Raw genomic sequence first — 13,824 nt, 5'->3', positions numbered from 1 at the left:
CTCTCTCTCTCAGGTCACGTGACTAGACGAGTGTTGTAGATGTGGGGGAGTCGGTGGCGTCCTGGTAACGGTTCAGCGTAGGTGACAGGGCCCTGATGTGAACGGCCTCTTTGATACCTCTCTCGAACCACCATCCTGTGTTTATACCATCTCTCGCTGGCGGCGGCAATTGTAGGGCCGGCCGCTAGGGGCGCAATTTTAGTCAGGCTATCGAAGCCTTTCTAATATGGGTGTCTTCTGCCCGGGTTGGTTTTTGGAACTCCTCATGTACTCATGTACTGTTTTTTCTCCTCGGCAGAGATTTCCTACAGAACCTGGACGCCCTACACGATCACCTGGGCACCATCTACCCGGGCATGCGCGCTCCGTCCTTCCGGTGCACCACCCAGGAGGACGGCACCCTCATCCTGCACTACTACTCCGAGCGGGAGGGGCTGGAGCACATCGTCATCGGCATCGTCAAAACTGTGGCCAAAAAACTACACAACGCCGATGTGGACGTAAGTATTCGATCGTTATAGATATATAAGGACTATATTGTTCTGCTGGTGGAAGGACGATACAGTAGTAAGGTATTGCAGTACCTCATATAGATAGTGACTGAAGGCGCATGGTTGAACTTGTTCCCCATACCTTTCGGCCAAGGTGCAACATCGCGTGGTGCTTTGACGTGGTTACAATGCAAACAGAACGTTAAAACTTTTAGCTTGTAGTCATGAGCCAAACAATGTCTTGTCATTGTCTATCGTAAATATGATGAATAAATCGATGAATGATATTTGAATATGGTTAATATGACCAGTTGGCAGTTCATTCTATAGTTAGTAAAGACACGGAGCTCACTACCTCTACAACTTTCTTTGCTCTTTCAGGTTCAAATCATTCAAAGGAAAGGCGAGGAGTCCGACCACGTCAAGTTCGCCATCTTGGAAAAGGATGACGTCAGGCGGTATTCTGCACACGACAAGGACACCTTTGACGTCGGGCTCTCGCGAGAGCCGAAGATCAGCCCCGCGACGTTCTGCCGAGCGTTCCCTTTCCACGTCATGTTCGACCGTAACCTCGTCATTCAGCAGGCGGGAACGTCCATCAGCCGGGTCATCCCTCAGGTAGGAGACAGATTGTTTTGTCATTCCAGACATTTGGTGCATTCTTCATTTACCTAGCTTGTGCAAAAGGTAATGAAAGCATCATAGAGAAATTAGACTGAACTCACCAGGAGTTTCGGCTGAATCGCTGTCTTCTTCAACTATCTGACCCAAATACTCTGGCTACGTGTCTTTTGGGGTATGTGACGTCAGCAGTGGGTCAAAGGCTGTTGGCAAGTTGATATCGCTCCCGACCGGTGAGTCCATTTTTTGCAGTTGGCGAACAGTTTATTTTCTCAATGATGTAATTCATCAACTCAGACGAACTTTCATGCTTTTTTGGTGACACTGACGAAAGATATAGTGAATGCTATCTGAAACGTCTGGCCGCTTCCTAAATCATATCCAGTTGCTTGAGTAACGTTAACTGCTTTTTGGCGTAACTTTCATTCTTGTATTGAAAATACCAAAAACAGTGTTATTCTCTGTTCCTCACAAGATTTGCCTCCAAGAGTGTAAGGTGTGCGACCTGTTCGACATGATCCGCCCGCACATCAAGTTTGCCTTCAACTCCATCACGAGCCACATCAACACGGTGTTCGTCCTGCGCACCAAGGAGGGCCTCATCGACATCTCCTCCGGCGCCGTGTCACGTGACAAGCTCATCGGGAACGAGTCATCGCGCATGCGCCTGAAGGGGCAGATGATCTACGTGGAGGAATCTGATTGGATGCTATTTCTTTGCTCCCCGAGGTATATGTTTGGTAACATACAATTTGCCCTTTGAAGTAGTCATTATCCCAAGCGCTAGTGCCCAATTATTTATCGTATGCATTGTTCGCACGTGTAGTTGCCAAAATGATGTTGCGTAGGTAGCACAACAGCAACCATTTAGACGTTCTCAGCCGAACCTGATGTCTATAACCATCCAACATGGCGGACGACTGATGATGGTGCGTCATAACCACGTGACTACAAACACCCTTCGATGCACGATTGGTTCATTGTTTCACATTGCTCATTCATCGGAGCCGGATAAATCTACCTGATATTGGCTCCAGATAAGTGCTTCTGTTAATTGTATGTAATCTGATATGGATACCTGTCAAGTGTATATAAGATATGATTTAATCTGATATCTGTACCTGATGCTGTTTAAAATGTGCATAAAATCTGTTTAAATCTGGCACAAGCTGGTGCATTTATTAAACATAAAATAAATCTCCATCACCCCCTACAGTGTGATGAATCTCGACGACCTGAACCGCCGCGGCCTGTACCTGTCGGACATCCCGCTGCACGACGCCACGCGAGACTTGGTGCTGCTGTCCGAGCAGTTCGAGGCGGAGTACAAGCTGACGCAGAAGCTGGAGATTCTGACAGACAAGCTGCAGCAGACCTACCGGGAACTGGAGGACGAGAAGAAGAAGACTGACAGGTCAGACTGACGTCATTTCCGGTGTCACACCAAGCAACTGAAAGTAACTCCATTTCGGGGAGAAACCAAATCGTAAACATTTGACACCAACCGCCATTTTCTGCCGAGGCACGATGCCATGCATTATTTAATGCCATTTGTTGTTTCTTATATCATAGTTCGTGTCGCAGATGCTGGCTCGTACCACAAAGTATTTTGTCATCCCGCAAGTGGTGCTAGATCAGTTTTGAAATCAAGGACAAATGAAGTTACAATGACCTGGACATTTGGTCGAAAGAAGCTGAGCCGAAATCAGATTTAATCATATCTAATATACATCCATAGTTATCCATACCAGATTTCATACAACGAACATAACCACTTATCTTTAGCCGACATCAGGTACGTTTATCCGATGTTTGAACCGTTCCAGACTGCTGTACTCCATCCTGCCGATCTCCGTGGCGACAGAACTGCGTCATCACCGGCCGGTTCCCGCCAGACGGTTCGATAACGTCACCCTGCTCTTCAGCGGCATCGTCGGCTTCAACTGCTTCTGCAAGAGGAACGCCTCGGCCACGGGCGCCATGAAGATCGTCAAGCTGCTCAACGACATCTACACGCGCTTCGACGACCTGACGGACCCCAAGAAGAACCCGAGCGTTTACAAGGTAGCGTGGGAAACAGTGAAATTTCAACCAGGTCTCTGTACCTCTCAGGATGAATCTAGTGATACACTGTTAGGAAGAGATGGCCTTTCAGAATCGTAATTTAAGCAACAGGGTAAAGATGTTTGGCATCCGCCCGTCCTGATTCATTGAATTTGAGGGTCACTAGGTCTTTGTGCTAGTTGCTGTATACTAACATGGGTTGATTTGGAAACATTTAGTAGCGAAGTAGAAAAAGCATGAAGTAGATAGTAAGTTCTCTAAACATGTAACGTGTGGATGACTGATAGGTACTTCTCGCCGCCAGGTGGCGCTTCATCGAGGTCCAAATCGTGACTGAATTCGTATCTCCTCCCCCTTACATCGTCCTGGTAGTAGAAAACAAAAATTAAAGTCCTTGTCGCTCCGGCAAGCGAAGTAACTGGATTTTTTTTCTCTCAGGTTGAGACAGTAGGAGACAAGTACATGGCTGTGAGCGGGTTACCGGAGCCGTGCATGGACCATGCCCGCTGTATCGCACGCCTGGCCTTGGACATGATGGACATCAGCCACCAGTGTAAACAGGAGGAGATGGAGGGCGTGCAAGTAGGTCAAACTTTTCTCCACATACACCTAAAAGGTAGTCTCATAGCCTTTTGGAGACCATAAGGACAATAGGTTATTATCTACTGTGTCTAGAGCACAGTATTGGAATTCAAAGCCCATGCCTCTCCTTCTACCACCTTTACCTCCCCAATCGAGACCATACTTATTATATTGCATTTTATATGTGTACGTATTGGTGACGCCGCCATCTTGGTTCCTTCCCAGATCACCATCGGTATCCACAGTGGGGAGGTGGTTGCAGGGGTCATAGGTCAGCGGATGCCGCGGTATTGTCTGTTCGGGAACACGGTCAACCTGACCAGTCGGACAGAGACCACGGGGGTCAAGGGTCATATCAACGTGTCCGAGTACGCCTACAGGTGAGGTATACTAGAGACGTGTCCACCTGTGATATGCTTATCAGAAAACAGGTTTCAACATGGAAAATTAGACAAATAACATATTTTCAGGACAGGTATGTATGTGTGTATCCATGTTTAGATGGTCGTCATCACCAAGGACAGTTGCGTTTTCCTGTGTGTGGAGGGAGTTCAGAACTGCCACTTGGGAAATGTGTTATTACCTGTATATGTTTGTCTAACCTCTGTGTGAATTTTGTTGAGCATCAAGAACAGGGGCAGATCTGTTTGCCTATATGTAAATAATGTTCAGCACCAGGGACAGTTTCTTTTGCTTGAATAAAAATGGTGCTCAGCACCAAGGGCAGGCCTGTTTGCCTGTCTGCAAAATGTTTTCAGCACCAGGGACAGGTCTATTTGCCTGTGTGTGGATGGTTTTCAGCACCAAGGACAGGTGCTTACCTGTATGTAAATGCTTTCAGCACCAATGACTGGTGTGTTTGCCTGTGTGTAGATGGTGTTCAGCACCAAGGACAGGTGTGCTTACCTGTATGTAAATGTTTTCAGCACATTGGACAGGTGTGCTTACCTGTATGTAAATGTTTTCAGCACCAAGGACAGGTGTGTTTGCCCGTGTGTGGATGGTGTTCAGCATCAAGGACTTTTGTGTTTGCCTGTGTGTGGATGGTGTTACGCAACAAGGACAAGTGTGTTTTCCTGTATGTAAATGTTTTCAGCACCAAGGACAGGTGTGTTTACCTGTGTGTGGATGGTGTTCAGCACCAGGCACATATGTGTTTACCTGTGTGTGGATGGTGTATAGCGCCAGGGACATGTGTCCAGTGTATACAAAATGTTAAGTGGTTACACGTTTAAACTGATGCTTATACATCAGAGACATCGTCCAATTCATACTTGCGTTGAGGTACTTTATTGACTGGAGTAAATTGTACTTTTGATTGTGATTGTGATGCGAAGTGCACATCCTGTTCTGTTTATACATGTTTACGATTCCATGTACGTACAGAGATCTGATGCAGCCAGAGTGCCACGACCCTGCCTTCCGGTTCGACTACCGGGGACCGGTTCAGATGAAGGGCAAGAAGGAGCCCATGGAGTGCTGGCTACTCGCCAGGAGATCTCGCGAGACTGTTGTGTGAACTGACGAGATTTACCCAGAGTAATGTGTGAACTGATCTCGCGAGAATGTCGAAGTCTCGCGGGACTGTTATGTGACTTGTTGAGATTAGGGGTGGGTACCGGTACAGAAAATTCAGGTTCAGGTCCAGAGGATTAGGTCCAGGTCCGTGCCTGAACCTGGACCTGATTCAGTATGTGAAAACTTGTAAATGGACGACACTCAAAACAATAGTCCATTTCTCCACAAGGAAATCTGTTTGGCGGGGTATTCCACTCCCACTGACGTTTTAAAATCCTACAAGGCTAACTGCCTCTGTACGATTGACTGTAAAACTTGGGAGAGATGACTATAAACTCCTCTACTTGGCTCTTGTCATTTTCTTCGACCGGTAAGCCCCGAAACGTGTGAAAGTCTGTTCATACTATCTGTTCATTTTCTATTAGGTCGAACATCCGGTCTACCGGACTGGTCCAATAAGGAAAAAACGGTTTTTTACCGATGTACCGGTACCCACACCTACTTGAGATCTCACAGGACTATAGTCTGAACTGATCACGTGGGACTGTTTTGTGAACCAGTTCAGAGTTAACATCACAAATGTTTGTGTTCTACCCATAGATGATATCCTATTGTATGTAATCATGCTGTAAATCAAGTTGACGCTTGAAATGAAGAGTCATGTAAAGTACTTGTGTATTATACAATATTTACGAGTTTATATATCGTATATATCGTATATGTATATGGACAAATGTATGGATTTTATTCTACTGAGAGAGAACTATATGTGTAGGTACCATGTATATCAATATTGTAAAATCCCTCTACATGCAAAGATTGTTGACTTGTTAGAAGCTTGCAAGGTGTCGATGAGGTACTTAATATCTTAAATATGTCGACTTCTAACAGCAACATTAGAAACCCAGCTTTATCTGCAGCTACACAAACGCATAGTGTTATATAGTTTAGTTTGTTACCACAAAACGTCAAAATGTTGTGAATGCCAAAGAAAGATATCAAAGAGAAGACTGCTGCAGCAGATCACTTTTTGCTGATCCTCAGTACAATTACTCCTACCCAGCATTGTAGAGACTTCTGAAGACCAGTGCCAATGTCAAAAACGTTAGCTTTCTGGATAGGAACAAGATTAGTAAAGTTTATAAACTGTTTTCTTACTAATTACAATATGTACTGTTAACATGTACAAGGGTAACTTGAACAGAAGGTATCTTTAAAATCGTAAACCGAAAGTTTATGTGACATATTATGCAAATAAATGTATGTTGTTGTTTTTTGCGTTTATAATGTTGCTTTTTAAACATTTCGTTACGTAGATATTTGCGCTGTTGACGTCACAGCTAGTCATGACATACAGCCTGTATTATAATTGTGCCGAGATTGATCTCCGAGAAAATGTATGAGTGAAGCGTGTTTTGGACATAGATAAGTAAACAGCAACCCATCCTTGATCAGTATCTGTCTGAGGCCAACTTGTAATTTTAACGCGTATATATGTATATATATATATATATATATATATATATATATATATTTCTTTTTATATATAGATACTGTTTGTGGTACCATCGAGTTACGTGTACGTTGACAGTGTAACAGATATAGTAAACATTAAAGAGTGAAAAGTTTCCTGTGGTAATTTTCTTTTTTACTCACTTTTTAACTTTCTACTGAGACTTCAACTTTCCGACACTTTTACAACAAATCTTCCTACAAAAGAACGAACAGCTGTACCACACGATACCCAGGACAGCTGCACAGACGGCCAGCAGGAACGCGGACACGTCCAGCAGGTAGTACTGGTACCACGGCAGCTCCACGACGCGTGCGCGGAGATGGGGCAGTCGGCCATGTTTGATGACGTGTTCTATCCACCAGACGGCCCGCTCCATGGGTGACTGGGGCTGGTCACGGTGCAGACGGGACAGACGGGCTGCCGTCTCACGGTAGCTGGCAAGCAGGAAATAAAACAGATAAGTTAGAAGAATGTGTGTGTGTGTGTGTGTGTGTGTCTATGCGTGTGTGCGTTTGCGTGTGTGTCTGTTTCTGTGTGTGTTTATACAATTATCTATAGTTCAGTGTATTAGATCCTGTACATCCACGTGACACTAGGAGTACCTTGTGTTGGTGACAACATGAAGAACGGCCTGGTACAACTGGTCGGACGTGACCGTGCTAAAGTCCAACTTCACCCCCAGTCCCCTGGCCACCACCCGGGCGGCGTTGGCGGGCTGATCCGAAAACAGCGGCAGACAGACCATGGGCACGCCGTGGTGCAGGGCCTCGTACAGGCCGTTCGACCCAGCGTGAGTGATGAAGGCTCGGGTCTTCGGGTGAGCTACAAACAAATACAGCAAGTCAGAAGCAAAGCAAGTCATCCGGAAAATGTGCTCTAAGTATATACACATAATGTAGACATATAGGAAAACCCGAGTAAAATATATAATCACAGAACGCCATGAATGTTTGCAGTTCTTATCTTAAATAATGATTTAAGTAATTCAATGAAGTCCTGTATTACTGATGTTTTCTCAGTACTTTTTGGCGACGCCGCAGGGGCAAGCCTAATGATATAGTGTGCGTCCGTTTGACAAGAATTCCCAAAATTTCGTAAGCATGTGTGGAATTTTTCCCCGCATGCATAGTAGTATCATCTGAGTATTCCCCAGGGCATTTGCTGTATTATTTTTCGATTTGATACTTATCAAAGTTTTTTTGTCTTATAATGAGAACATTAATCTCACCCAACAGATCGTTCTGAGGCAGCCAGGCCAGTAGTTTGGTGTTGTTACCCAGCCCGGTCGGTTTCTCTCCTACGTACCGCCACACCACCTTCTGCCGGAGTCGGGCGAAGGCTGCCGCGAAGACTTCTTGCTTTTCCGTCGACATCGTCTTGAACATCGACCCGAAACTGACGACAATCATTCCATCGTCTCCAGAGCTCTGGACAAACGCTTCCATGTCCTGTAGAGAGATAAATCACCCATAGTGAGTTTTCGTCATCTTAATAGACATCCAACAACATCGAGTTAACGTATGAAGACAGAATTAATGCCGAAAATTTCTATTCGCTACCAGCGAGAACTTACCTCAGCAAGGGGGGCGGCCTCAAGGACATTCAGTCCTCCAACCTGAACCATGTTGGGCATCCTGGGACGAGGAAAATCCAGAACATTGTCGGTTCGATACAACCACAAGTCCGTACGTGACGTCACGCTCTGAATAGTTTCGTTCTCACCTACGTACGTACGGACCAGTCCGTCAAATGCTCTACTCAGATCCTGGCGTGTTACCACTGATAGGAAAGTTGACAAGGCAACGTTCTGCACTCGTTGTCCAAAGGTCATATCATCGGTAAAATCGGTACCTAGAGATGGTACGTACGACGGAGGAATCGGTACACCTGTTGATGTTTCGTCCAAAAAGGGATCTCCGCGCAGAACAGCAACGTGAGGGGCGTCTAGATGGGCTGAGAGGATAGCGCCGCAATCAAAGATGGGATCAGTAATGACAACGCTGTACTGGGATGTCCTCAGTCGGTTCTGCAGCTTACCGTCACCCAGAAGCAAGTCACAATGTTTTATCAACTCTCCAAACTCAGCAACGATTTCTTCTCTCATTTCAAAGACAGACAATATCTCCACCAATGAATAAGCCTTGTCTTGTAGTTCCATGATCCTTGCTTGGGTTCCTTGGTCTTGGAATGCCTCAAACTGAAAGTCAGGCCACTCTGCCCGACGCTTTTCTACAATGTCCTCTGAAGCAACCACAGTGACGGTATGACCTTTATCCACCAAGGCACGACCAAGTTTGGCCAGAGTCATCCAGTGGCTGTGGTAACATGGCGGTGGTACCATCAGAACCTTCTCTGCGCTGCTCCTGATCAGAAAACCAAGGAAAACCAGTAAAATTGTGGAACTTCGAAGCTTTGGTCCAATACCCATATTGCTGCGCTTGATCTGAGTTGGTTATGTCCAAACAGAGAGGCAGTTCTTTTAGGGCTGATCAAAGGTTAAAACCGTCTAACTGACCTGTATCTAGGTAAGCTGTTTGATTGCCAAACAAATTCTCCAACGTACAAGCAGCGAAACGATTGGTAGTCCGTGGGAAGCCGATTGCCTTTCAGTTTGGAACCAATCATGGCCGAAATGACAAGGTTTTTGATGTTTGAATGGGTCCGCAGCAATGGGTTCCCATGCTAGCTACACAAAGAGATGCCAGCGCTCGTCCCGGGCAGAGTTCTGACGGGTATCCTATATACCATTCTCTTACGCAGAGACATCCAACGGCGACATCAAACCGCCTCTTTGCTGTACTCTGCTATCTCAACCGTCACCATCAGGGCATTCACCAGTCATTCAATATACATCCTCTAAACAATGGTTTCCTATACACAGAAGAGGAGAAAGCTACTGTTAATAACTGGCAAAATCCTTGCACAGACATACCCTCATATTATATCCGTCATCTTAGCAATCCAAAAAAAACACATGTCGCCATGAATGTTACGGCACGGACTTTCGGGAAACTGAAAAATGGACCCTTGGGCAGGGCATATATACCAAGAGCTGTTTTCAAGAAATCTGGCATATGTAGGCCAAGAAATGCCAACAGCTAGTCACTATGACACAGAGACTGCCTATACAGTGATAGGGACATGGAATTTGGTCATGAAGTGTCCTTTCATAGGCTTTGTGGGGACTTTCAGAAGGTGTGTGCTGGACACTTAATAAAAGTACGTCAAAGTCCAATTTCACTCAATGGACACACTACTTTCTTCCTCTTTTGTTCTGAAAATGGCACTGACAGACTCTGGTATGCCGTCATGACACCTGCCACAGGCTAACATAAAAAAAAAGTTAGCAAAACACAAGATAATGAGGCCTAGGAATACACCCCCTGTATCCATGAGCTGGACCACTTTCTCGGCTCCTCCCCTGGGACTTTGCCAAATAATGTGGTTCACGTCCAACCGAACTCGTCTGGACTATTCATAATTTACTTTCGCAATTGCCAATAGAATACAGGTCAAATTAACGTCCTTGGTCAAATGGAAGAGTTGTAGACTCTAGAGTCCATTCTCCCTCTCAAGTCATTTTACATCAATGGCAATTCCCATTGTAAGCAGTGTCCATTAGCACACCAGTTAACCCAAATCAGCTAAAATATGGGAAATTCTCAACAAAGTTAGCATGGCATGTCCCCTGGGATCATATTTCACACACACATGGAGGTGTATTCAGCCCCAAAATAGCTAAAAAGGGGGAGGTCAGGGTGATACCTGAATCGCTTCAGGGCATCAACCAGTCATCCAATATACAGCCTCTAAACAATGGTTTTCTATACAGAGAATAGGAGAAAGCAACTGTTAACAACTCAACTTTCTGACGTTACTGGCACACAAACATACCCTCATATTAAAGTCCGTCATCTCAGCTATAAAAAAAAAACACACTTCGCCATGAATCTTACGTCACGGACTTCCGGTAAACTGAAAAATTGACCCTTGACCTCAAAACCGCAACACAGCCCATTCTCACGTTAGCTGTAAGCAGGATAGAAAACGGAGCAGAGTAAGAATGTAACTGTTCTAGTCTTTTCACACATAGGTGGCAGCCATGGCAGCACAGGCTTACTAGTATGGATAACGTTCGTGCAATAACTTTCTATGTAGACTGCCAAACCTCACCCTGATCTAGAGTTTGTACAATGGATATAACATGTACTCCCACCTGTGAGGCACAAATTGGACGGCAGAGATAGAGATATTTCAGTGCTGCTCCACTACGAAATCACCTTTGCATGAAATGAGGTTAGACCTGTTCTCTTAAACCTATTGTTAGTTCAGGTTGAAAGTTCAAGGTTTCACCTCTGAGTGGGAATGGCGATAAAAACGCCTCACAGCTTGCTTTAATGAGTCACACACAGTGTGATGTGATGATGCAAATTTTCATTTTTGTGAATTTGGCTGAACTACTATTGTCGAGGGAATATCATCAGGTGTAGCTTTATCTAAAACATGTACCCACCTACTTAGTCCCTTGACTACCAGGTCATGGGGGGGGGCATGAAGGTAGAAAGCTGTCTAAACATGTAACCTTATTAAAACGTACATAGAGAAGATGAATGCTGGAGTCATGATAGCGGCATTTACAACTACAGCTATACTTACCTGTTCCTAGCACTATGGGGGCAGAAAGAAAGATAGCTGCAATTCTTTTGTTCATTTAAAAGAACTCCAGACGTTTTTCTTAAAATTTGTTCAGTTATTAATGATTGAGATGCATTCATTGTTTTATATTTTATTTTGCTGCTGATTGTAACTTGTACATGTCACTCCATTTTTCTTTTCCGTTGGATCCGTAGATTATGTTTGCCCATGTCTTATTTATCGTAAATGCGAATTCTGTATTTATTTGTGAAATGCAATAAAATATTTAAAAAAAGAAAAGTCACTCATAAAGCAGTTGAATTGTAATGATGGCATCCTCTGCACACTCCGGATTTGATGCGAGAGAGCAAAAAAAACGAAATTGTTAAAAAAGCCTAAATTGTCAAAGTAGACACCATAAACGTTATAGCAAAACATGGTACTAGGATGAGCCAATAAGTCTTTTATTCCGGTATTCAAGAAGTGCACAAAGTGACACTTCAGTACCTGTGTAGTAGACTAGTATCATTTGTATTTATCAATTTGGAAACTACACTTAAGGCCGCCACACAGGTGTCACTTCTACACTTTTACAAGTACAATCAAGGCTTCTACAAGAACAATCAATGCTACCACGCAACATGTTTTCCTATTTTGGTATTTTCTCGTCATGTTGACCAACTCCTGAGAGCAATATTTTTTAGATAAATGAGCGCACTGGTTTCATTTTTATAATATATAAATTGAAAAATAAAATAGTGTACAGGCTTGTTCTAACAGTTGCTGTGTAGTATTAGTCTCTTATTTCATACAAGCCGCTGAAATACGTAGTACTTGTGAACTGTCACGTAGTTGAGTGAACTAAGACCTCCTTCATCGGCATAAACGTTCATCTGAGTTGGTAGCAGTAGCAAACGTTGAAGAGATCATATGTTGTTCTCAGAAATTTGACTCACTTGTCTTCTTCAGCTGTCTAATCCAATCGCTGCGGAGACGCGACTTTCTGTATATTTAATAGAATTTTTCATCAAACAGTGACTAGTTTTGACAGGTAAGCAAACATACCTCCAAATTTTCGATGACTGTCAGTCCATCATGATCACGGAGTGACCTAGTTCTCGCGAGAGTTGCGAGAACTAGGTCGAGACTTGCTGATTTGACATGTGAACAGAGCATTATGGACGACAGTTCCTCAGTTGCTACCATCGACTAGTATAAAAACTCACCTCAGTAAGGGGGGCGACCACACGGACATTCAGCCCTCCAACCTGAACCATGTTTGGCATGCTTGGACGAGGAAAATCCAGCACATTGTCGGTTCGATAAAGCCACAAGTCCGTACGTGACGTAACACTCTGAATAGTCTCTTCCTCACTGACGTACGAACGGACCAGTCCGTCATATCTGCTACCCGCAGCCCGGCGTGCCAGCACTGGGAGAAGAGTAGATACGATAGCGTTCTGCACTCGTTGTCCAAAGGTCATATCATCGGTAAAATCGGTTACAAGAGATGGTACGTACGACGGAGGGACCGGTACACCTGTTGATGTTTCGTCAAGAAATAAAGGATCTCCGCGCATGACGGCGATGTGAGGGACCCGAACGTCTAGATGGGCTGAGAGGATAGCGCCGCAGGGAAACACGTGATCAGAAATTACCACACTGTACTGGGATGTCCTCAGTCGATGCTCCAGCTTACTGTCACCCAGAAGCAGGTCGCAGTGTTTTATCAAATCTCCTTCCCCAGGGACGAATTCTTCTATCAGTTCCAAGTGAGACATTGTCCTAGCCGTAGTGTGAGCGTGGTCTTCCCTGAGCCTTGTTTGGGTTCCTTGGTCTTGGAATACCTCAAACTGAAAGTCAGGCCACTCTGCCCGTCGTTTTTCTACAATGTCCTCTGAAACAACCACAGTGACGGTATGACCTTTATCCACCAAAGCACGGCCGATTTTGGCCATATTCATCCAGTGGCTGTTGTAAAATGTTGGATGTACCAACAGAACCTTCTCTGCGCTGCTCCTGTGTCTGATCAGAAAACCCAGGAAAACTAGCAGAAGAGTGGCACATCGAAGCTTCGGTCCAATCCCCATATTGTTGCGCTTGAGGTGGTTATTTCCAAACGTTGTGGAGAGGCAGTGATCAAAGGTTCTAGCTTCTAAACAAATTCTCCAGCATACAAGCAGGGAAACGATTGGTAGTCCGTAGGAAGCTGATTGCTTTTGGACCAATCATGGCCGACATGCCAATATATTTGATGTTTGCATGTTCCCAGGCTGGGTACACAACGAGCTGCTCGTCCCGGACGGAGTTCTCACGGGTCTTATACTTCTAATAATTATAGAGATTTCCAAACAGATGTTTTGAAGGCAAAACCGTAACTGCCGGCCTATCGAGTCC

General features: G+C 44.7%; 2 protein-coding genes across 2 annotated transcripts in view; one reads left to right on the top strand and one right to left on the bottom strand.

The window, feature by feature from the left end:
- LOC118419467 (guanylate cyclase soluble subunit beta-1-like) overlaps positions 1-6,500 on the top strand; it is a 12,799-nt gene extending 6,299 nt beyond the window's left edge. Inside the window, exons 5-12 of the mRNA XM_035825848.1 lie at positions 299-500; positions 873-1,109; positions 1,588-1,841; positions 2,329-2,526; positions 2,939-3,176; positions 3,615-3,758; positions 3,984-4,138; positions 5,145-6,500. Coding sequence (XP_035681741.1) covers positions 299-500; positions 873-1,109; positions 1,588-1,841; positions 2,329-2,526; positions 2,939-3,176; positions 3,615-3,758; positions 3,984-4,138; positions 5,145-5,277 — 1,561 coding nt within the window. The 3' untranslated portion in view covers positions 5,278-6,500. The remainder of the gene's footprint in view (positions 1-298; positions 501-872; positions 1,110-1,587; positions 1,842-2,328; positions 2,527-2,938; positions 3,177-3,614; positions 3,759-3,983; positions 4,139-5,144) is intronic.
- A 443-nt stretch (positions 6,501-6,943) lies between these two features.
- Positions 6,944-9,725, bottom strand: LOC118419397 (UDP-glucuronosyltransferase 2A3-like). Its single transcript, XM_035825764.1, has 4 exons — positions 8,366-9,725; positions 8,021-8,240; positions 7,395-7,614; positions 6,944-7,226 (listed from the first exon to the last, which is right to left on the bottom strand). The coding sequence occupies exons 1-4, from the start codon at positions 9,218-9,220 to the stop codon at positions 6,944-6,946; spliced, it is 1,578 nt and encodes a 525-aa protein (XP_035681657.1). The 5' UTR covers positions 9,221-9,725.
- Between the last annotated feature and the right edge of the window lie 4,099 nt (positions 9,726-13,824).

This window comes from Branchiostoma floridae, chromosome 7, assembly GCF_000003815.2.
Source record: "Branchiostoma floridae strain S238N-H82 chromosome 7, Bfl_VNyyK, whole genome shotgun sequence".
Classification (NCBI taxonomy): Eukaryota; Metazoa; Chordata; class Leptocardii; order Amphioxiformes; family Branchiostomatidae; genus Branchiostoma; species Branchiostoma floridae.
The sequence above is the reverse complement of the archived record's forward strand: the minus strand, read 5'-3'. Positions and strand labels throughout refer to the sequence as shown.

Coding starts and splice junctions, on each gene's coding strand:
- LOC118419397 (XM_035825764.1), bottom strand. CDS start 9,220: ATGGGTATTGGACCAAAGCTTCGAAGTTCCACAATTTTACTGGTTTTC. Junction 8,241..8,365: donor AGGCCGCCCCCCTTGCTGAG/GTAAGTTCTCGC, acceptor ATCTCTCTACAG/GACATGGAAGCGTTTGTCCA. Junction 7,227..7,394: donor CATGTTGTCACCAACACAAG/GTACTCCTAGTG, acceptor CCTGCTTGCCAG/CTACCGTGAGACGGCAGCCC.